The following is a 21,997-nucleotide window of genomic DNA, read 5'->3' as shown; positions in this document are numbered from 1 at the left end:
ATAGTGAAGCGATGGTCCACTTACTTTTACTAACAATAAAAATGGATACCAAAATACTACATCTGTCCGCCAAAAGTAGACTACTTTGGTTGGCACGGGATTTAATAAAATTGGTGATGATTTTGATGTAGTTGAGAAATGGTCCCACCATTTTATGAGATATGTGGTTGAGATTGAATTTGGGGTGAGTTTTATATAAAGAGTGTTTGTAAGGATAAAAGATTAAAGTGGGTGCAGTGGGACCATTTCCATAAAAGGAAAGTGGTATACTCTTTGCGGACGCCCAATATAGTAAAAATGGTCTAGTTTTAGCGGACGGAGGGAGTATGAGACGACCAAAAAAGAAAATATGAATACTAAAAGTTGAGACATGGGGAATAAGTAATATACAACTCTTAGAAATATAAAGATGAATCATTTTCTAATGTTTATATCTAAACGTTTTTATGTGAAATATTGAATTAAAAACACACAAGTATAACTTTCTAATATTGAATTAAAATATATTTTATAAATTTTTGAAAAAAAAAATCATAAGCTAGTGAAAATTTTTATATAAGGGTAACTTTTGTAGGATTTTGGACCAATTCTATTGAGCGTCGAACTATTCGTTTGTTAGGCATTTGAGCTATAATTTTATCCAATTAAAAGATTTCAATCTTATTTTTGAATAATCGACCTAATCCGATTAGTTCATAAATTTTGGGGTGGATTGACATTATTATGGTATTTCAATTTCCAACCAAAAGAATATTAGAGTAATTGAAAAATTGCTTATGAAAATAATGAAAAAACAATGAATCGTGTAACGTAACAACTAACACGTGTCAAAGATGGCAATAATTTTGTTTTGTTTGGGAAAGAAAAATGAAAAATGAAAAATGTTGTGGCTACTATATCACTTCCACCAGTGTAGTTGCTGCCCGCGCGTCTGCCTCCACAGAAACTCTCTTCTTCTTCTCCACATTCTTTGTCGCTTCCATTTTTGCCCCATTTCTGTTTCCACGATTAGCTAATCAATCTCCATAGCTGAATCCCTTCAGCTCGCAGTTCGCTTCTTCTATGGCTTCCGCGATGCTCAACGGCGCCGAAAACCTCACTCTCATCCGAGCAATCGCCCCAAACCCCAAAGGATTAGGTTTTCTCAGCTCTGATTTCCGCGGCAAAAACTTCCCCACTCTCACCCCAATCTCGCGCGGCAACATTTCAATTCGAACAGCAAGGAGCCGAACCCTCACCCCAAAATGCAGCATCTCAGCTCCCAGGCCGGCGTCGCAGCCGAGATTCATACAGCACAAGAAGGAGGCATTTTGGTTCTACAGATTTCTGTCGATCGTGTACGACCACGTGATAAACCCAGGGCATTGGACGGAGGATATGAGGGATGATGCGTTGGAGCCTGCCGACCTCAACCATCGGGATTTGACGGTGGTGGACGTTGGCGGTGGGACGGGCTTCACCACTTTGGGGATTGTGAAGCACGTGGATGCCAAGAATGTCACCATTCTCGATCAGTCGCCGCACCAGCTGGCCAAGGCTAGGCAGAAGGAGCCCCTCAAGGACTGCAAGATTCTTGAGGGGGATGCTGAGGACCTCCCCTTCCCCACGGACTCCGTCGATCGATACGTTTCTGCCGGGAGGTATATATTGCTGCATCTGTGTCTATATGTATAGGGTTTAATTGTTTGCTTCCTTGCTTGATAGCTTGAATTCAGGCTTGCTGTTCTGGAATTTTCTGAAACTATGTTATTTTATGGGTAATTGCTAAAGAATTCACCAACTTTGGGCTAATTTTGGTTGGTAATTCGGTAATAACACTACTTTTCGATTTGTAGCAGAATAGAAATGTTCATTACATTTCAGTGACGTCATTTTGACCTCAATACTAATACGACGTCTTCCTTGGGTGATATGTGGTGAGTACATACTGTAATGTGCAACAAAATCACGCCACTCCATTTTTCCAATAGTCGGTGAGTTTTGTATCTCAGGTTAGCTAGTACTTGAAAAGCTTATCGACCCTTCTGTTTGTGAGTTTTTGGATGTTAACTTCTGAATTATATCTTTTTCAATGTTTCATAATGGAAGGTGTAAAGGACGTTAAGATAGACGCCAAAATGTTGAAAGCTTGACCAGAATAAGCTATTAATTGATCTGTGTGGAGATATTTTTTTTGGGGGGGGGGGGGGGATCCTATTTCATGTTGTGATTATTTCTGTGTCTTTTTCAGCATTGAGTACTGGCCAGACCCGCAGCGTGGAATCAAGGAAGCTTACAGGGTTTTGAGACTTGGGGGGAAAGCGTGCTTGATTGGTCCCGTATATCCAACATTCTGGTTATCGCGCTTCTTTGCAGATGCGTGGATGCTCTTCCCTAAGGAGGAAGAGTACATAGAGTGGTTTGAGAAGGCAGGGTTCAAGAATGTTCAACTTAAAAGGATTGGTCCAAAATGGTATCGTGGGGTTCGCAGACACGGGCTCATCATGGGATGTTCTGTTTCAGGTGTAAAGACCAGCTCTGGGGACTCACCTTTGCAGGTAATCTTCTTACTGTTTTCCCAAGCACCAAACTCCGACTTTTGCTTTTTGCATTTTTCACTTTTGTCCGCATTAAGTTGAATTCTTAATCATATTGATAAGTATATTTCTTCATATGAAAAATATAGTGATGAGTTTTGGTGCCTTGAGTGAGATTTTCCTCCAAGTGAGAAAGAGAAAAACCAAAAAATAATCCTTTGTTTCTCTCATGAGTTACTTATTCTGTTGCTGGCCCATTTGAACATAGCTTACTACCAAGTTGATTCCACAAAATTGACACTCCGTTTCTTGTTCAACTCGGTTTTTTAAAGCTTGGTAGTATATTTGAACTTGTTAGACATCTACTTATGAGTTATGATATTTGATGACCATGTGGCACTTGCTGTTCTGGTTATTATCTTAGCACAAGAGTGATTTTTTATTTTCTTATTTTGGGAACGAACATCAAACTCTGAGATGTTTGCTTTGCAGCTTGGTCCTAAGACTGAGGATGTATCAAAACCTGTAAATCCATTAGTGTTTCTGGCGCGGTTGATTCTTGGTGCCATGGCTGGAGCTTACTACGTGTTGGTTCCGATTTACATGTGGATCAAGGATCAAATTGTCCCAAAAGGTCAGCCCATATAGGAGGAGGCTGACGCCAATAATCTGTTTCTTCCTGCTGTTGGAGCTTTCTGTATTCCTTCTCGATTCAAGTCGCAGTTTCTGAGATTCTCAGTATGCAGATCGATAGGTTGGTTCTGTTGTAGTTTTCAAGTTATGAAGCAAGCAAGATCAGTGAAACTTAGTGGTTGAAACCATGAAACTTCCACTGTAGTTTTTGGATTATGAACCAGGATTGGTGAACTTAATGGTTGAAACCAGGTTTTAGAGTTAAGACTGTTGGAGAGCTGAAATCCGGAATCCACATTTTGGTGCTTTTTCATGTAGAAAATAAGTCTTCATTCCTGTTTTTATTTCGTGTTTTTGTGCAGTTTCTGTTTAACTTTGCTTGAAAAATACTAGTATTTAGTTCAGAGAGAATTGGAGCATGCATTTTCTGAAGTCCCTTTTTGCACACTGTTACATCCGATCTCATGCCTTCAGGGAATTTATTACTCCCTCCGTCCCACGAAATATGAGTCGTATTCTCTTTTACATTTTTTTATATGAGAAGTTTTTTTCTTTATTCACTTTTTCATCTATCACACTTAAATACGAAGTATTTTCTTAAATCTCGTGTCCAAATGAAACGATTCATTTTTCACCTATCACACTTAACACATTAAATATTATTTTATTAGTTATGTTGACTGTTTCATAATTTAGAGAACTTGTTATCCATGATTAACTAAAGTCTATTAAATTTAAAATACGATTTGCAGCGGCTTAAATCACTGAGCGATTTAAGTCACCAAGTGGCGTTTACTTTAAAAGATTAGTCCTGATGGATAAAAATAGTTGATGAGGACAATATTATGCGCCAGCCTTGATGGCAGCCTTGCTGAGGTCATCCCTGACAATAGCCTAGTGGAGTGTCACCTTGGACGGGGTCAACTCTTCCAAGGTCAGCCTTGATTGATCAGCTCTGCCAAGGTCACCGTTAACTAGTTAGTTCTACCAAAGTCAGCATTGACTGGTCAACTCTACTAATATCAACCGCTGACGATTCAATCCTGACAGCTCAACGTTGCCTACATATGCCAGTTTAGTTCCGAAACTAGGATTATTATAATGAGGCTTGGGCCCGATTGCCTTAATAAATAGGCTTTTAAAGCTAAGGTTTCTTTGTAAACTATAAATAGGACTTTCACTTGTAAACCTAGGGGTAGGGATGGCAATCGGGCACGACGGGCACGGATAATGACTATCCTTACACATACCCGCGAACTAAATGGATAGTGGATTTTAACCACGAAACTATCCTTGGATATCATATGCTACCTAAACCCGCCACCCGCGGATACCCGTAACACGTCGGGTATCCGTCAACCTGCTACTCGTCGGATACCAGCCACCCGCCACCCGCTATCCATCAGATACCCGCGAAACAGAATTTAAATATAAATTTATAACAAATTTCATATAAAAAAATCACCACAAATCACATAGTTCAAATCCACATCTTTCATCCATATTCAAATCCACAAATGACAGTTTAAAAATCCAAATTTATCAACTAAAATTTAAAATCCAACAAAGTTATATTGGTCCTTAGTAGTTGAAATAGAGCCCTTTCATTGAACTCTTCTTTTTCGTCTTCAAGAGAAGTCCATCCAAAAACTTCTATTTGAAAGGTATTTTTGTGGGTGTTTTACGGGTATTTTCACGGGTAAACGGGTTTCGCGGGTATGAATAGTAAGTATCCAAACTCATACCCACGAACTAAATGGATAGTGAATTGTAACCATGAAACTATCCGTGAATATCAAATGCCCCTCAAACCCGCATCTATTAGGGTCGGATTTTCGCTGATATCCATTACCTGTGGGTAAATTGTCATCCCTACCTAGGGGACTCTCGATTCAGTCATTCTCTCTTCATTAGCAGAAAACTTGTAAAGTGTAATCTCTCTACAATAGTGAAAATTTCTCCGGCGAGTTTCCGGGGACATAGATCATTACGATCCAACCATGTAAAAATCTTAGCGTTATTTATCGTTTTTAATTAAAGGTGTTGATGCTTGTTTCATCAATAGTGAAGTTAATCTCTTGTTTGTTTTGATAGATTGAAATTTTGAGAATCTCATGACCCTTGATTATTTATATCAAGCTAGTTTGGCTTGATTCCTATCTCATTGAAAGAATGAGATTAGAAAAATTATACTAATAAGGATAAAATTACTTAATCATATATTTTATCAATCATGTATAAGTAAACTCCTTAAAAGGGTCCGTATCCACAAAATGTGGACTTATAAAACGATTGGTTGTGGTTTGCCAGGCTAAAGAATCTCATGAATTTGCACTCCCTCCATGTCAGTTCAATAGGTCATAGGACTTGGACACGGATGTTAATAAATAAATAATTTATAATAAAATAAGAGAGAAAAAATAACGTTTTTGAAGATATATTTGTTTAAAAAGTAAGAGAGAAAAAAAATGAGATATTAATTTTTTAAATGAAATGAGAGATAAGTATGTGTGAGTCACAATGCATTTAGTGTAAATAATGAATTTTGTGAGAAATGTTTGTTATATACTCCATCTGTTACAATATTCATGATTCGTTTCTTTTGAGCACGAATATTTAGAAGATCAAATTAGGGAAAAAATGTGTGACCCGCATGTTTAGTGTGATTTTTAATTGATATTAACTCATTGTTGATCAAGAGATACGCTATGGAAAACCTTCGCCTCCCCCGTCGTGCCATCGCCAGAGAATGAGGTCCTTGAGCGAGTTTCACCTTCCCTCCAAAAAAACTTAGATCTATCACCACTTTTCCAAACTCTAAACCTTTTGAATTTAAGATTTAAAGAGGTGAAAAATGATGGGGAAACAATGGAGATATGTTACGTTGATGCTCAGTGAGATCTCAAACTTTAAGCCATTGATCTATTTCGTGGATGCTCAATAAGATTTGTTTCGTTTGCTCTGTTTCGTTGATGCTCAATGGAGATTTAAAGAGGCGCAAAAAAATGGCGTTTTATGGCTCGTTAATGCTCAGTAAGATCTCAAAAATCAAAAATCAAAATTTCAAAATCAAAACTGCAAAAATAAAAAATCTATCTGGGGGGAAGTGATGGAGGCGGTAGAGGGATGAGGGTAAAAGCGGTGGAGGGATGGGAGGCGGAGGAGGGCAAAGTAGAGAGAGAGGGTTTCGCCTTCGTTCCGCCGCACCGTTGTGCCTTTGCTTTCGCCGCGCCACCATGACTTTTATACTATTAATTAATCTACTTCTAATTATAGCCAAAAAGAAAATGAGCCATGTTACATAGGACAACCCGAAAAGGAATACGAGCTAATAATATTGAGACCGAGAGAATATTAATTTTTCATTTTAGAAAGTGACACGTTGAAATAAGAAATTTGTTGAATTAGTACGAATGAGCTATTATCTATATAATTTATAAAACACCAGTTTAACGTAAACTTTTTCCCACCAAATTTTCTCTTTCTTCATCTTTCTTTTTCAATTTTGCTTCTTTTTTAAAAATCATCAATTTTAATTCATAAAAATATATTCAATATAGATGTTAAACTAAAGATAATGAAAAGATCTTTAATTTGATGTAAAAATTACAAAAAATAAATTTAAAATAAATAAGTTATTATCATTTAAAGTCATAAATTTATTTCTTTTTCTCTCTCCTCTCTCATCTATCATCTTCTCTCTCCTAAATCCATTCTTTTGAATTTCACGGTTATATCTTTTCCCTATTTCATTCCCTTTTCTTTATTAATTTAATTTTATTTTTATAGTATTTTTATTAGACATCATTTTTAATATTTATGCGACTAAAAAGATTAAACTTATAATTTGTTCATTTTAGAACTCTTTAGCTTAAAAGTAAATTTTTAAAGGTGATATTTAGATTTGTATAAATTTATAGGAGTAAATCTTAGAATATTATATGATACATAATGATACTCATTATCATTTACTTGCTTTTGATATTTGATGATTTTTATATTTATACACAATATCAATTATATTTACTTACATTTAATATGTATATTTATTTATTTAAAATATCACTCACTTTTAATATTAGTCGTGCATCGTACGAGCGGGCGTACTAGTTTTTCTAGAAAATGCAGTTGCTATCTTTAAAGAAAAAAATATTGAGATTACTTTTATTTCACCGTTCATTTTCAAATCAACTCCTTCAATTGGCCTCATAAATTCTCAATGTAAAATTACCCTATACTTTCAATCATATAAATTGACAAGTTAAATTAAGAGTAAATATATAAAACTATCCACTTTCATATTGTAAAGATAAAAAATGTCCACTAAGATAAAAATAATAAATTTTGCCCACTTTATGGTTGAAATGACGAAAATGCCCCTCAGCCTAAAATAGGCCATTTCATCTCATCTCCCTCTTTCACGGTTTCACTCACCCTCCTCTCTCTCTCTCTCTCTCTCTTTCTTCGAGCTCAGATCGCCGGCGAAGCGCCGCTGCCCCGGCCTCGTCGCCTCCGCCATCTCCTGCTTCACCCCCCGCCGCGACTTTAGCCTCCGTCCGCCACCAATTCCTTCGAAGCAGAGGAGGATGAGTGCGGTGGTGCTTCGAGTTCCGCGGGGTTTTCCCCCTTCGCCGCCAGCGATTCGGCGTCCTTGTTGCCGATTTTCAATTTTCCGGTCATCTTCTACGCAGATCTAGGGTTGAGCTTGAAGTGGAGGCACGGCGGTGGCACAATTCAGAGGTGAGGAATTGCTGGCGAAGCCTTTCTCTCTCTGAAATCAAATTCGAATGGGGGGAATTGCACAATTCAGAGGTTGAGCATGAAAGACAATTCAGACGTCGACGCCGTGGGAGAGAGGGGCGGCGGCGTCGGAGACGGTGATTGCGAGGGTTTGAAGCGGCGGAGAAGACGTGAGGTTGAGGAGTGGCGGGACGAGGGGGAGGTGGTGCTCGGAGAGGACGAGGCGGCGGTAGCGACGGACGGCGCGGATGAGGTAACGGTGGCGGGGGCTGGAGATGGTGAATTTGGGGGAGAGGCGGATTGCTTGTGGGTGGGGCCACATGATTTGAATGTGAACGGGAAGAAGGAGTTTGAGCAGCAAATGGAGGTGTTGGGCCGCCTACGCCACCCTAATTTGATCGGATTGAAGGCTTACTATTTCGCTAGGGATGAGAAATTGTTGGTTCATGAATTCATGCCTAATGGAAACTTGTTTTGGCTGCTTCATGGTAAGAAAATTTCACCTCTTTTGTTTTGGATTAGATGTGTTAGAAACTGCAAATTTCTTGGATTGTGTTGAAAAATGGCTTGTTGTCACATGGGCTCTGAATTCTGATTGATTATGTTTTGCTGTTGTTTCTTGTCTTTCAGTTTGTTCAGTTTGGGCTCTGAATTCTGATTTTATGAGCATCTGGAATAGGTTCCCGTAGGGAAAGGTAATAACTGTGATACTCTTAGATGGAACTTGGGTTCGGTTCGAGTTTATAGTGAAAGAGGAGGAACATCATTACATAAACAAATTTGTGGCTTGTTGAGTGGCTAGGAGCTTACTTTTCTGATACTAGAAACATGGAAGATCCAAAATTGATTTGGCTTGTGACTTAAGAGTTGAGAGTTAGCATTGTCTTGATGATTTATTCTCCTCTCCCAAGTCATAGTTGCTTGCATTCAATTTTTATTTTTACTTTGAAAAAGAAGAAAAGCTTGTGTGTTACTCTTTCACCGATCCATTAGCAGAAGCAGTGAAGATGAGGACGATGATGAGGCTAACTCTGCCTTTGGCCAACTCTGGAAGCACAAGAGGATTAGTGGGTGGAATTTTAACGAGGAAGGCTTGGAACCTGTTTTCCCAGCTGATGATGCGGCTGCCAAACAAGTTGTAATTCAAGAGGAGGATGAGAGCTATGATGATGCAGGAGGCGGATGAGGTGGCGGCGGCGGCGGTGGTGCAACGGCAGTCTTGCGGAGAATGCTGGTTTTGAAGGATAGTGTGGATGATCAAAGACAGAGGGTGGGGCAGATTATTGCATTCCTTGGAGGTGGGGAAGTGGTGGAGGCGACGAGGGAGGAACAGCTGATGCAGGAGATTGTGAATCTGAGGATGGAGTTGGAGAATCAGAAGAAGAAGAGGTTTGATTTGGAGATGGATGTGCAGTTCATGAAGATGCAGCTTTCCAATCAATAGAAGCTTGCTCTGCTAATTAAACGTATGACTCTTTTGCAATCACTAGTGTATCAATTTTTCATCATTGCTTGAGATTGAGTCTCTTTTGAACTGCAGTGCCCCACCAACCTCTACTTCCCGACATGTGTATATGTATATGTTGAGTCTCTTTTGCAAATTGTGTATGGTTTCAGTTTTTTTTTTTTAATGTTTTTAATGCCGTTTCTTGAATTCACAGCTATATTTATGAATTCACAACTTAATGTTATAAATTCACAATTAGATCTATGAATTCACAATCAGTTCGATGAATTCATAACTTATTGTTCTTGAATTCACAACATAATATTCTTGAATTCACGCTCAGATCTATGAATTCACAACTTAATATTATTGAATTCACAACCAACTCGATGAATTCACAATTTAATATTCTTGAATTCACAACGAGATCTATGAATTCACAACCAAAATAAATTCTAGTTTTAGTTGTGAATCCAAACTTTAAAAACTCAAATTCACAACTATTTGAATTCACAACCAAAATAAATTCTAGTTGTGAATTAAATTTGGTTGTGAATTGAATTCACAACCAACATAAATCTGGTTGTGAATTAAATTTTGGTTGTGAATTCATTTGTTGTGAATTCACAACCAAAAAATTCTAGTTGTGAATTAAATTTTGGTTGTGAATTCGACTGGTTGTGAATTAAATTTTGGCTGTGAATTCGCCTAGTTGTGAATTCACAAACAAAAAATTCTGGTTGTGAATTCGACTGGTTGTGAATTCTCAATTCACAACCAGTGTGAATTCACAACCAAAAAATTTTGGTTGTGAATTCACACTGGTTGTGAATTGCGGGATTTTTTAAAGGGGTGATGTAAAGTGGACATTTTTTTAATTTTTAATGTGAAGGGTATTTTGGTAACAGTGGACATTTTTTAAGTTTTTTATTTTAGTGGACATTTTTTATCTTTACAATATGAAAGTGGCCATTTTAAAAATCCACTCTTAAATTAAATCCAAAAATTACAAATTTTACTCTGAAAGAACGATATTATGATATCGTGAAAATAGGTTGACTTCATAAAAAAATTTAAAAATAAATAGATAAATAATATATTTTAACACTCTCTTCGTCCATCATTATTCCCTTCCTCCAAGATAAATGTAATCCAAATTAATAAGGTAAAAATATAAGTGTGCATCTTAAAATGAAAATACTTATTATGGACCATGAAAATGATAAAAATATCACACTCGTCATAAATGGAGGGAATAATATTCACGACAAAATAATAAGTAAATTATACAGTCAACATTTATTACTAAAATTTTAAATACTATTTAAATATTGTACTCCCTAATAAAGTAGAAAAATAATAATTAAATATAATTAAAAATCCTTATTTTTTAGTTAATTGTTATTATATTTAGAAATGCATCAAAATTCATGGAACGGCCCGAAAAAGAATATGCATCAAGATTCTTGAGACACGAATTAATTATAACTCTAATTAAATTATCGACTCATGAAAAAAATTAAATTTAAGCAATGACAATTGAAATTGAAGAAAAATAACTAAATAAATTAAGTTGTAGAACACAAATGCAACACCAGAAAGTGAGATAGAATATCCCAAATGCTTAATGGGACACGAATGACGAATAATGAAAGGAATCGGAAACGGAAGTATGATCCAATAAACATAATTCCTCTCCAAATCAGTCTAATTCTCAACTCAGTCAAAAAAATAGGAAGGCATAGTTTCAGGACAAAATAACTGAGTGATATTACAACAGAGATTTCATGTTCCATAACTAACTCACCCCATTATCAGGACTCACATCTTCGTATGATACTAGGCCACGTTGCCCACCACCAGAAGGGCTCGACGGAGAGCTTCGAGGCGAAGCTGACGAAACTTTGCGCGGATGCTTTCTCGAGCCACCATCAGGTGATCTTGATCTACGTGGGCTGCGGCTCCTGGAGCGTGATATTGACCTTCCTCGAGGGGAATCGTCACTCTTCTTAGGCCCGAGACGAGATTTCAGTCTGTCACTTATAACGGGGCGCCTATCTGAAGGGCTAGGACTGCGCACGGGACTTCTGCTATAGCGCCTCCCACGACCCCGGTAGGCTCCAGGGCTTCGAGAAGGAGACCTGCTTCGACTCCTCTTGCGTTCATATCTAATTTCAATAACCAACTATAAGACAAAATATTTGAACAGTGGCGGGTTCTGTAAATTGAAATGAGAAAGATCCATAGAGATTGTGGCATGCTGTGTGCAAACAGCCTATATTTGTGTATCTAACACTAACAGTATTGTACCAGTCTCACAGAGCATAATTTACAAATAAAATTTGACATGCAGTGCCGGCATTAAAGTGCACAAATGAGCAGGAGATTAAGTAAAAAGAGACGAGGGATATAAACCTTGGCGGGCTTCTTCCTCTTCTAGGTGGACTACGGTGACGTCTTTGGGGTGAGCGTTCATATCTGCCTCTATAGCTTGGATGCCTGAAACAGAGATTGCAACAAACAACCCAGTCACAACACACTCGGGCTGATTTCGGACACTTGTCACAAGAATGATAAAACTGCTTGTGGAGGAAAATGAGATATTAGCATACACCTAGTCATAAAATCATATGTCAACACATTCAACAAAATATTGGACGTTATGACATCACATGATGTCCAAATTCCTGCAACAATGCTTTTCGTAGAAGTAAAAACAAGAAAACATTGTTTTCCTGCTATAAAACTTATATGAATATATGCATTATCTAGATCTTATAACAACTATTGATTATATGCAGATGCCAACTAAGAGCTTACCATATAGGAAGGGGCACATGTCATAAGAATTCATAAAAAGAAAACAAAATAACCATGCATACTTTTCAAACCATTGGAATTTACCTGTCATGATTCCTTTGAACATTTCTTCCACTGTAATGATAAGATCTATCAGGTGAGCGTCCTGGAGAAGGTGTACGATATTTTCTAACAAATGCATATCTCTCAGTAAAACCCCGGCCTTTTCTAACACGCTTCGGAGTTCCACCTGGAGAGCGGCTTCGTGACAAATCCCGACCATGAGTAGAAGCAGAAGGCTGAGTACCTTTGCCAGCAGGACTCCTGACTGGAATCTGAGAATGATTTTTCTCATTTTGACTAGCAATAGCTTTAGGAATATTACTGTTCTCTTCAAGTCTGGGACTTTCAATTGGACTGCTGTGAGGGCTGGGCCTCCCACCAGAAGTTGGAGATCGACTCCTGCTAGTCAAAAGAAGTAACATAATAAGCAAACAAAGTTACCTACTAACCTTACACTAATTGGAGAAAGCAGATTATCAACTAAACCAAATTGATCTCAAGGGTAAAACACAAGGAGTACAGATGGTGCGAGTTAAAGGCAGGTAAATAACATAAAGAAAACCCTTCTAAAAACCTGGATCTGCTTGAATCAGCTCGTCGTCCTCTGGTAGAAGTTTCATTGTTCTTGATATGCCCTTGGCCATTATTCATACGGGTGCCATTCTTTTGAGGAAGTTCACCCTCTTCGTGAGAGGAGTCGCCCCCAGTGTGTTTCCTATCATCACCTTTTCGCTCCTCTCCAGATACTAGGCTAGGATTTGGTGGCTTTTTCTCATTCCCTTCACATTGGCCAGTCACATCAAATACACATATCAGATACTGGGCTAAATTCAAAGTTAAGATAACAGTACCTGATCATTATCCAAATCATGCAAAAGGAAAAACAAACTGACAATGCTTATTCAAATGCAGAGTATCTAAGAACTAAACAATACCATGACTGCGGACTGGCTTCTTCTCTTGTTCACTTTTCCTGTTGCTTTTCCGTGATTTACCCCTACGTGCACTTTCCTCATCAGAACTGCTGGTAGCAGAACTGCTTCCACTACTCTCTGTATCACTAGAGATTCCCGAGTACCTAAACATCAAATTCCACAATATTACTTACGTTCCAAAAAAATATATTGGAAGACAAGTTGCAGCACTACAAGACAATAAAAAATTATTAGAGAAGTGATAACATTCATTTGTTTCTGAAATTTGTGCAAAGGTAAGATGACTCTTCTTTTCCCCTAACATAAAGTACATAAGCAAAAAACATCAATATATATTCCATAGAAATTTGCACATAGAGACAAGCAAAAACTTGCTTGATAATTATGATAAAGGAAACAGATATTCGAGCGGCATCTACTAAAAAGTCATGTAATCATAATACAAAAAGACAAACCTTTTAGAATTTCTCTTTGATCTTCTATTGCTATGAGCTCTTCTCTTCTTCCTTTCTCCAGCCTTCCCTTTTTTCCCATGTTTACGTTTTCCCTTCTTTGTCAATTTCCTCTTCTTCCTACGCCGTCCATCACTAGATGAAGTTGAAGAATCAGATTCTGAAGAAGCATCTGACTCGGAGTCCGAATATGAATCAGACTCGGATGAATATGAATCAGAATCAGCGCCAGAGCTATCAGAACCAGATGAGGAGTAGCTCCTCTTTCTCCTTTTATCCTTCGTAGATGCTTTCTGCTTTCGTTTGGCATGGCTGTCAGAACCGTCATTAATTGCAACTTCTTTTGCTGATTTTTTCTTCTTAACTGAATCACATCACAAAAAATAATATTAAAATTCAATTAGACATAAATGCAAAAAACAATATTTTCAACCGCATAAGCTCAATACCTTTGTCGGCTACAACTAAATTTTCCATCTTCGCATCAGACATCTCACCACAATCTACGATCTTAACAATTCCAACTGGTCTCCCATCAGCTGTTCCAAGCTGTTCCATTTTCTTAACAACATCCATTCCACTCACAACATTTCCAAAAACAACATGTTTTCTGTCACCATAAAATAAATTTGAGGGAGAAAATCAGTGTATAATTATAACCCAATCACAAGGTAAATTTTAAAATCTTATGAAATTGAGCAGGTAATCTAATAAAACATAGAAAGGAGTACCCATCAAGATGAGGCTGTCGCTTGAAAAGTATAAAAAACTGAGATCCATTTGTGTTCGGGCCACCATTAGCCATCGAGAGGAGACCAGCCTCAGTATGATCGAGCTTGAAGTTTTCATCTGTAAAGAAAGATCATTTTTAAGCAATAACTACTAACAATAAGGATTGGAGGAGACCAATGACAGGAAAACCTACCAGCAAATTTTCCTCCATAAATGCTTTCTCCACCAGTTCCTGCAAACCATCAAGAAGTAGTGATGTACGAGTCAGCATGAAGATGCAAGTTATATCGCGTATCAGCATCATTTGAAAGCACCACATCCGGAAGAAGAAAAGCGTACCATTTCCTTTTGAAAAGTCACCGCCCTTCAGATGGAAAAAGAAATGAAGATTAGGGTTTCCAGAATACTCTTCTATATACATATCTGAAGTTAAACTATTTGCAAAAAAAAAAAACAGATCTGTTTACATATTTGAAGTTAAACTATTTGCAAAAGAAAAAATAACTTCTAGGACTAACAGAGGCAAGCAATGTACCCTGATTGTTTTCAATTTAAATATAATTCAATCAATAAAAATGTAAAACCCCCACAAGGGGTTGAAGAATTACAGATGAATCTACAAAAAAAATAATGTTCATTAAATTTACATTGGAAAACAGAGCAATTAAATGCCAGAAACACACAGCATGAGTCCCATCTATTTTGCATACTGCTTTTGAGGTTCAAGCAAACATGGACAACAACAATCAAGCAACCACTGCTTGCAGCTGAGCAGCTTCCAGCAATGGTAAGACAAAGTTAAAAATGAAAGCCACTGAAAAACTGGATAAGGGATGCATCAAATATCCAGAAAGACTACAATGCAAGATACCACCAAACTTTTCTAGGTCTATCATGGTGAACCAATCCCAGGAAGATATAGGGCATGTCAACAGGTTTTATTTAATCCTCTTCAAAAGTGGGAAACTATCGGACATCTAGTGGAGTGAACTAATGAGAAGGCATAAGTAAAGAATAACAGATCACATGAAAGTTAACAAAAACAACAAAACAGTATCGAACAGCATACTTGTGCCATAAACCCTTTGATTATGCGATGAAATGTGGAACCCTTGTAGTGCAGAGGTTTCCCTGTTGAGACTCCAACACCTTTCTCACCTACAAAGTGAAATGAATTTTGCTTATAAGACTACCAACCAAAAGAAAATTACAAATGAACTCTTGAAATGATGGTCGGGTCCAACCAACAGATACTTCCAACATACTCCTGAAACAACTACACAAACATTTTTACAAACATCCTCCATATATTTCAATTGCATACAGATAAAAGCAATCCTTGCATACGAAAACGAACTCCATAATGGCAATCAGGTCAACCTTTAGTTTTATCATCAATGACAAACTAAGAGGAAACCAGAGCTCAGAATGTTTCACTCCTAGGACCAGGTCTAAGATAACTCAAAAAAAGTGTCCTCCTTCATGTGGAGTCTTTAGTAGATTTTAATACTCCTTTTCTAAGATTATGAAAAGGAAACGAGGAAAACAAATTCAATTTACCCGTGCAGAGAGCCCGGAAATTTTCAGCAGTTTTAGGGACAACATCAGCAAACAACTGCAATACAATAATTGTGTAAGAGCAAGCCAAAGGAAGGCATAAATTATAAACACAAGATACAATGTTTAAAGTTTAAACCAATTTCCAATAGGATAATTACCTCAATAATAATTCTTTCAGCAGCATCCCCATCCATGGAAAGATCCAAGAAAACCATTGGGTTTTTTGTCTTCTTCATAATGCTTACAATTTTAGAATAGCAGTCCCTGTAAAGAAATACCTTGCTCTAATCCCTGTAAAGAAATACCTTGCTCTAAGCTTTTTTATAAAATCAAATGAAATTGCAAGCCAGAAAAAGAGGAAGACATCATGGCCAGCAAGTTGAGCTACTTAAAACAAGTGATAATCAGGAGTAGGTCAGGTAATACAGAACCTCAGAATATTCAAACTAACGTTCAAAATGAAGAAATAGAAAAATAAGAATAATACTTGTAGAATTGCCAACATGAAGAACAATAATATCCACCATATATGATTCAAAAAATAAATTCTTCCATATATATCCACCTTGAGCATAAATTCTAAAATGTGCAGGCTTTAGTACATAGCATGATTATTTACATGTCATAGGTCCCCAGGTCAAAGCAATTATAAAAGCTCAAGCCCGTTGCTCAAGATAGATAATGCAAGCAACAAAGAAGAATCAGTAGATGAAAAACTGAAGCAAACAACCCAAAAGGTTACGAACTATCAAAACATGAATGTTTTATTTATCAAGATTGTTTTTTATCAAAAGCAAAAGTCTATAAGAGAAAATAATGAGCATACCGATTCACCCACAGACCGTGACAAAATACAGTAATGATAAAGCCAGCTAACTCAAAAGGCATGTAATTAAATTCAAATGCCCTAAATAATATGGAAACTCATCCATCACTAACAGAAAGATTTCAGTGAATACTAAAAACCAGAAGTACATTAAGACTTGGACTACTCTTCAGTTTAAAAGTCCATGAACACCCAAGGCGTTTATCTCTCTTCATCGCATCAGTTTCCCCAAGACACTAATTGTCCGAAAAAGAAAAATCACAAAAAGTTCTAGTGACCAGGGGCATATAGACAGAGGGAGAGACAGAGAGAAAATCCAATTGACTGTGAACACCAAATGGAATCAATGAGCAGAAACGAACACCAAATCAAACTCTGAGAATGTAAGAAAACAAAAGAAGAATATGGAAAAAGTGAAACCTGCTGTGTCACAGACATTGTACACAGTTAGAACTCGTTGGAAGCATAAAACCCTAAACCCTAGTAATGAAGACAGCCAAAATTTGGTTCATACCTACTTTCTGAGCAAGCCAAGAGACACGAGTACTGCGAAAATTAGAGCCGACGGCCCTCGCAACAGCAGCAGAAATAAAATTTGGAGAAAATCTTTTGCTACTTCAGGAATCTTGTGCTTTGATTTTTATGCATATCTGATTCGTGGTTAAAAGGGTAAAAACACGGGTATAAATTGCTGGTTCCGTAACTTGTTTACTGATTTTATGATTTACTATGTGAAAGTGAAATTAACCGTATATCTCATCTCATAATAATAATAACTAGTGTATTACCCGTCGAAATTCGACGGGTACATATTTTTTGTAATTTATATATTTTATGTTATTCTTATGATAATTATATAAAATAATTTTTTATGTAAATTATTTATATAATTAATTAAATTAAATTAAATTAGTAATACATTTTAAATTATATTAATCTCAACAATTTTTAGCAATTAAATTATTAATTTTGTTGAGATCATAAAATTACCCATTAGTTTTCATATGAAATTTTATAAAAAGTTAACGCATAAGAAAAAAAAAGAGTAGAAATACATATAAATTTGACATAGGTATGATGGCGGATTGATTTGTTGCATTTGTTGTTACAAGATTTATTAATTTTGTTCAATTTTTTTTATTTTGCCTTTTGACCATAATTTTATATGGAGTTTGAAAAATCATAATTGAATTGTGAGTATCATATAATTCCGAACTTCTAAAAGCATAACTAATTATGAAAATAATCTCGCCTGATATTTAAAAGACCATAATTGATTTATCGAACATCGTATCATTTGGAGTTTTAAGACCAACCAAGTTGTGGGCATCATCTCGTCGCAAACTTGACAGATCATCTCTAACTTCTGAGCATTATCTTGTCTGAAACTTGAAAGAGAATCATCTCGTCTAAAACTTGAAAGAGCATCATCTCGTCCGGAGTTTTGAGCATCATCTCATCTAGAGTTTGAGAGAGCATTATCAAATATGAAATTATATTCAACCATGACTCCAATTGTCAACTATCTAACAAACATAACTCTAACAATTTAGATATTTTATTTATATATGTAATTTTATTAGTTCAAACTCTAGAGAGAAAGGAAAGAGAAGAGATCTTAAAGCAGTAAAAGAGAGAGCGTGTGCTTTATTTTATCATCGTAGGTATTTATAGGCATTACAGTCGGGGTAAAGTAGTAAATTCGTTTGGTCATCTATTCCGCATGCTCGCCATTAAACTAATTAAGGCTACTATTAGATTATAACTTGTCAGGTCGTTGTCCCCTAATTACAGAGCTGGATTCTGTCCTCATCATCCCGCTCTGTCTAGTAGCTCTGAATTTCCTTCCTTGGGGCAGACTTTTACTCTTTGGCTCCGCTCTGCTAAATAGCTCCACCTTCTGGCGAATTGTCTCAGACGTGTGGCTCCGCGCTCTGGCTCCAATAGCTTAGCTTTGACTTTGGATTTGGCGATTTGGCTCTGGCTCTGACTCTAACGACTTAGCTCTGACTCTGGATCTGGCGACTTGGCTCTGGCTCTGACTTTAATGGCTTAGCTCTGGCATCTCTGCTCTGGCAGCTCTGCTCTGGAAGCTTTGCTCTGGCTAGCTCTGGCTCTGGCAGCTCAACTCAGCGGTGACTCGGCAGCGGACGAACCGCAAGCTCAGCGGCGACTATTTTGCCGGAGTTTAGAAGAAGGAACGGCAATGGGTTATAGAAAAAAGAAATCTTAGGGCTCTTGTATTAATTGCTTCGAATGGAGAATTCTCATGGGTTTAAGAAGTGGAATCAGAATCGAACTAATTAAGGAATGGAAGAGGGAGTCAGAGATGAGGCGGAGCAACGTCGCCCTTAGGACGGCGGCGACGCCTGAATTTAGAGGGGGAGAGAGGCAGGCAGTTTAAGGGGGGAATTAGGGCTCAATTTGAGTGTGCAATCGACTTTAGAGAGAGAAAATGATTGAGAGAAGAGAGAGACAATGAAGGGGGAGACGGCGGCGATGGGGTGAGGAAAATGGAGGCGTGAGGAAGAGGGAGGCCTGACTTTTGTTTTAAAAGTGAGAATGGGAATATATAAATTGGATTCTCAAATGCCACGTTGCAGATTGAGATTGAAAAGAAAGAATTTGAGGCCTGCCACGTAGGCTAAGGCCTAATCGTATTATAGAATAGATATTATTATTATTATTATTATTATTATTATTATTATTGTTGTTGTTGTTGTTGTTGTTGTTGTAGTAATGGACGAACAGAAGCAAATAAAGTTTGCAGAAATGAAAAATATATTTTTCTTCCCTATATAAATAAAATGTATGGATTTATTTTATAAAAAATAAAAATAAAATTTTAATTATTTTGATAGACATATAATAAGATTTTGTTTTACAGTAATCAGTTTATAGAATTTGTGCCTTATTAAGTTATTATGCAAACATGTAAATCAATGACCGGACCCGTTTATAATTTACATATATGTGCATGTCTCAATTCAAACTTAATTCAAAATTAATTTTATTGAAAATTAAGAATATAAATATTATATATATATATATATACAATATAATATATTGCAACATATACATATAATATGTACGCTATTGAGAAATATAAAATTAATAACAAATATACATCTAATCACTAACATTCAATTAAAATAATTTATTGTATATAGATTATAATTTTTTTCTTATCAGACATGTAAATCTAATTTTTATCTAGAAAAAATAAATAATAAAATTTATTAATTTAGATTATATGTAATGTTAATATTATATATATATATATATATTATTAATTATATTTATTATGATTAATGAATCTTTATATAGAATGTAATAATTAATTAATTAATAAATTATGAAGATTATATATGGTAAATTTTGAAATTGTGAGATTTTAGATATGCCACATAGGTTAAGGCTTAATCCTATTATATAATAGATAATAATAATAATAATAATAATAATAATAATAATAATAATAATAATAATAATAATAATAATAAATAATGTGGAGTAGATTTAAAAAATGTCAAAATTAAAAAAAAAATGAATTTACCAATCTAGTCGTGAATTCATTGAGCTAGTTGTGAATTCAAAATCATTAACAATTAAAAAAAAACAAGAAATTTACATAGTAAGTATTTTTCTTCGTTGTAACCTCTCATCGACGATGTCCACACTTCTCTTAATTGACGTTGTAGGAGCCTTGACTAGTATAATAGTTCGTCGTTGCTGACTATCGTAACCAACGCCGCCTCTCCTAGACGCTGCCATCACGAAGAGGTAAGCAAAAAAGTTCACGGTTAAAAGAAGAAGAATCCATAGTTGGAGAAAAGTTTCACTATTGTCACAAAAATTCACGTTTAAAAATAAAAAGATTAATGGTATGGATGAAGGGTAAATTTGTCTTCTTATACAAAAATTGATTATTTGTCCACGAAATTAGTACTCATTTGGGGTGGCACGAGTTTTAAGAAATTGATTAAGTGTGTAAGTGAAATAAGGGGCCCACTTTTTATTGTGAGTGAGTTGTGTGGAGTACACTTACCAAAAAAAGGAAATGAATATTCATTTGGTGGACGGACAAAAAATAAAACATGGGTACTCATTTTGTTGACAGATTGAGCATTTTTTTTTTTAATCTTAGTGGATACTTTTTATTTTTGTCATATAAGAATTGACAGTTTCATGTATTGACTAAAAAATGTGCTCCAAAAATTCTTTTTAACATGTGTTCATTTCATAACCTGATGTCTTTTTTAAAAATTAAATTTAACGGTAAAAACTTGTGTTTCTGTGAAATTATTTATTGGGTAAATAATGTTCAAATTATTTTTGTACTATTAATTATTCTTTTCATCCTAAAAAAATAATCATAATTTTCTTTTTTGGAACGTCCACAAAAAGTAGTCATATTCAATTTATGGATATTACCCCACAATATTTCAACTTATTTACTTAATTCTACCACATTGTGGATTCATTTCTCCACTAACGATACAATTAATTATCATTATTAAGAATAGTGAAACTATTTGTCCACTCACAATATACTCAACTAGTGGCAGACTCAACAATCAGGTTAGGGTAGGTCGAACCCCATTTTAAAAAAAATTGTTTAACATGTAATTGAATTAAGAGAGAGAGAAAGGAGAACATAACATAATATGTTAAGTATATTTTATGAACAATTAAATGAATGACAATTTATAGTCGTGTACATTGAGAAAAATATTTTCTCGATAATTGATAACGAGAAGATCTTGCAATGTTTTTAATTGATGAGTACACATCGAAATCAGTTATCATTGTATTCTCAAACATAAACAATTTGCTAGCCAAATATCTATTCTTAAATTATTTTTAGTGTGGATATCTATTTAATGTGCATGAAAATATTATTTTATTATTATTGTTGTTGTTGTTGTTGTTGTTGTTGTGTGCTTGCTTTAAAAATAAAATAAAACTGAAAACTATGTGAACTGACCCCCCCCCCCCAAAAAAAAACATGCTTATTGTTACCACTCCCGAACCATCGTTCAAGTTTGGCTCTCTAATGAGAATTGTTGGATCCACCACTATACTCAATTACTTTTATTAAAACTCGTGTCACTCTCTATTTTTCCAGGATGAATGGAGTATATCCTAAATAACCAAAAAAATGTTTTTTTGACCTTGAATTATCGATTTGTATAAATTTTATCTAACATCTATTTTTCGATTTTATAAAATTGACGTAGCTCGCCGAATTTGCCACAGTGTATTCAGATGTTCTTTTTTAAATTGTCATAGAT

General features: G+C 35.8%; 3 protein-coding genes across 9 annotated transcripts; 2 read left to right on the top strand and 1 right to left on the bottom strand.

Moving 5' to 3' along the window:
• Positions 1 to 835: 835 nt before the first annotated feature.
• Positions 836 to 3,581, top strand: LOC131016348 (2-methyl-6-phytyl-1,4-hydroquinone methyltransferase, chloroplastic). The gene is made up of 3 exons (XM_057945045.1): positions 836 to 1,640; positions 2,231 to 2,537; positions 3,009 to 3,581. The coding sequence occupies exons 1-3, from the start codon at positions 1,063 to 1,065 to the stop codon at positions 3,162 to 3,164; spliced, it is 1,041 nt and encodes a 346-aa protein (XP_057801028.1). The 5' UTR covers positions 836 to 1,062; the 3' UTR covers positions 3,165 to 3,581.
• Positions 3,582 to 7,593: 4,012 nt separating this feature from the next.
• On the top strand, positions 7,594 to 9,516 carry LOC131016347 (salt tolerance receptor-like cytoplasmic kinase 1). Of its 4 annotated transcripts, none has more exons than XM_057945044.1 (3): positions 7,594 to 8,377; positions 8,520 to 8,584; positions 8,892 to 9,516. In XM_057945044.1, exons 1-2 carry the CDS (start codon positions 7,969 to 7,971, stop codon positions 8,576 to 8,578), a joined length of 468 nt encoding a protein of 155 aa, XP_057801027.1. In that variant the 5' UTR covers positions 7,594 to 7,968; the 3' UTR covers positions 8,579 to 8,584; positions 8,892 to 9,516. The 4 variants fall into 4 exon arrangements, with proteins under 4 accessions (XP_057801027.1, XP_057801026.1, XP_057801025.1 ...); XM_057945043.1 differs by having other exon boundaries at positions 8,886 to 9,516; XM_057945042.1 differs by lacking the exon at positions 8,520 to 8,584 and having other exon boundaries at positions 8,886 to 9,516.
• A 1,422-nt stretch (positions 9,517 to 10,938) lies between these two features.
• LOC131016346 (peptidyl-prolyl cis-trans isomerase CYP63-like) lies at positions 10,939 to 17,416 on the bottom strand. Of its 4 annotated transcripts, none has more exons than XM_057945040.1 (14): positions 17,218 to 17,416; positions 16,036 to 16,141; positions 15,878 to 15,932; positions 15,387 to 15,475; positions 14,657 to 14,681; positions 14,511 to 14,549; positions 14,317 to 14,434; positions 14,035 to 14,195; positions 13,589 to 13,949; positions 13,134 to 13,276; positions 12,773 to 12,977; positions 12,241 to 12,597; positions 11,752 to 11,835; positions 10,939 to 11,504 (listed from the first exon to the last, which is right to left on the bottom strand). In XM_057945040.1, exons 2-14 carry the CDS (start codon positions 16,111 to 16,113, stop codon positions 11,135 to 11,137), a joined length of 2,085 nt encoding a protein of 694 aa, XP_057801023.1. In that variant the 5' UTR covers positions 16,114 to 16,141; positions 17,218 to 17,416; the 3' UTR covers positions 10,939 to 11,134. The 4 variants fall into 4 exon arrangements, with proteins under 4 accessions (XP_057801023.1, XP_057801020.1, XP_057801022.1 ...); XM_057945037.1 differs by having other exon boundaries at positions 16,036 to 16,168; positions 17,218 to 17,373; XM_057945039.1 differs by having other exon boundaries at positions 17,222 to 17,355.
• Positions 17,417 to 21,997: the final 4,581 nt, after the last annotated feature.

The sequence above is a fragment of the Salvia miltiorrhiza genome, chromosome 3 (assembly GCF_028751815.1).
Source record: "Salvia miltiorrhiza cultivar Shanhuang (shh) chromosome 3, IMPLAD_Smil_shh, whole genome shotgun sequence".
Lineage (NCBI taxonomy): Eukaryota > Viridiplantae > Streptophyta > Magnoliopsida > Lamiales > Lamiaceae > Salvia > Salvia miltiorrhiza.
The sequence above is the reverse complement of the archived record's forward strand: the minus strand, read 5'-3'. Positions and strand labels throughout refer to the sequence as shown.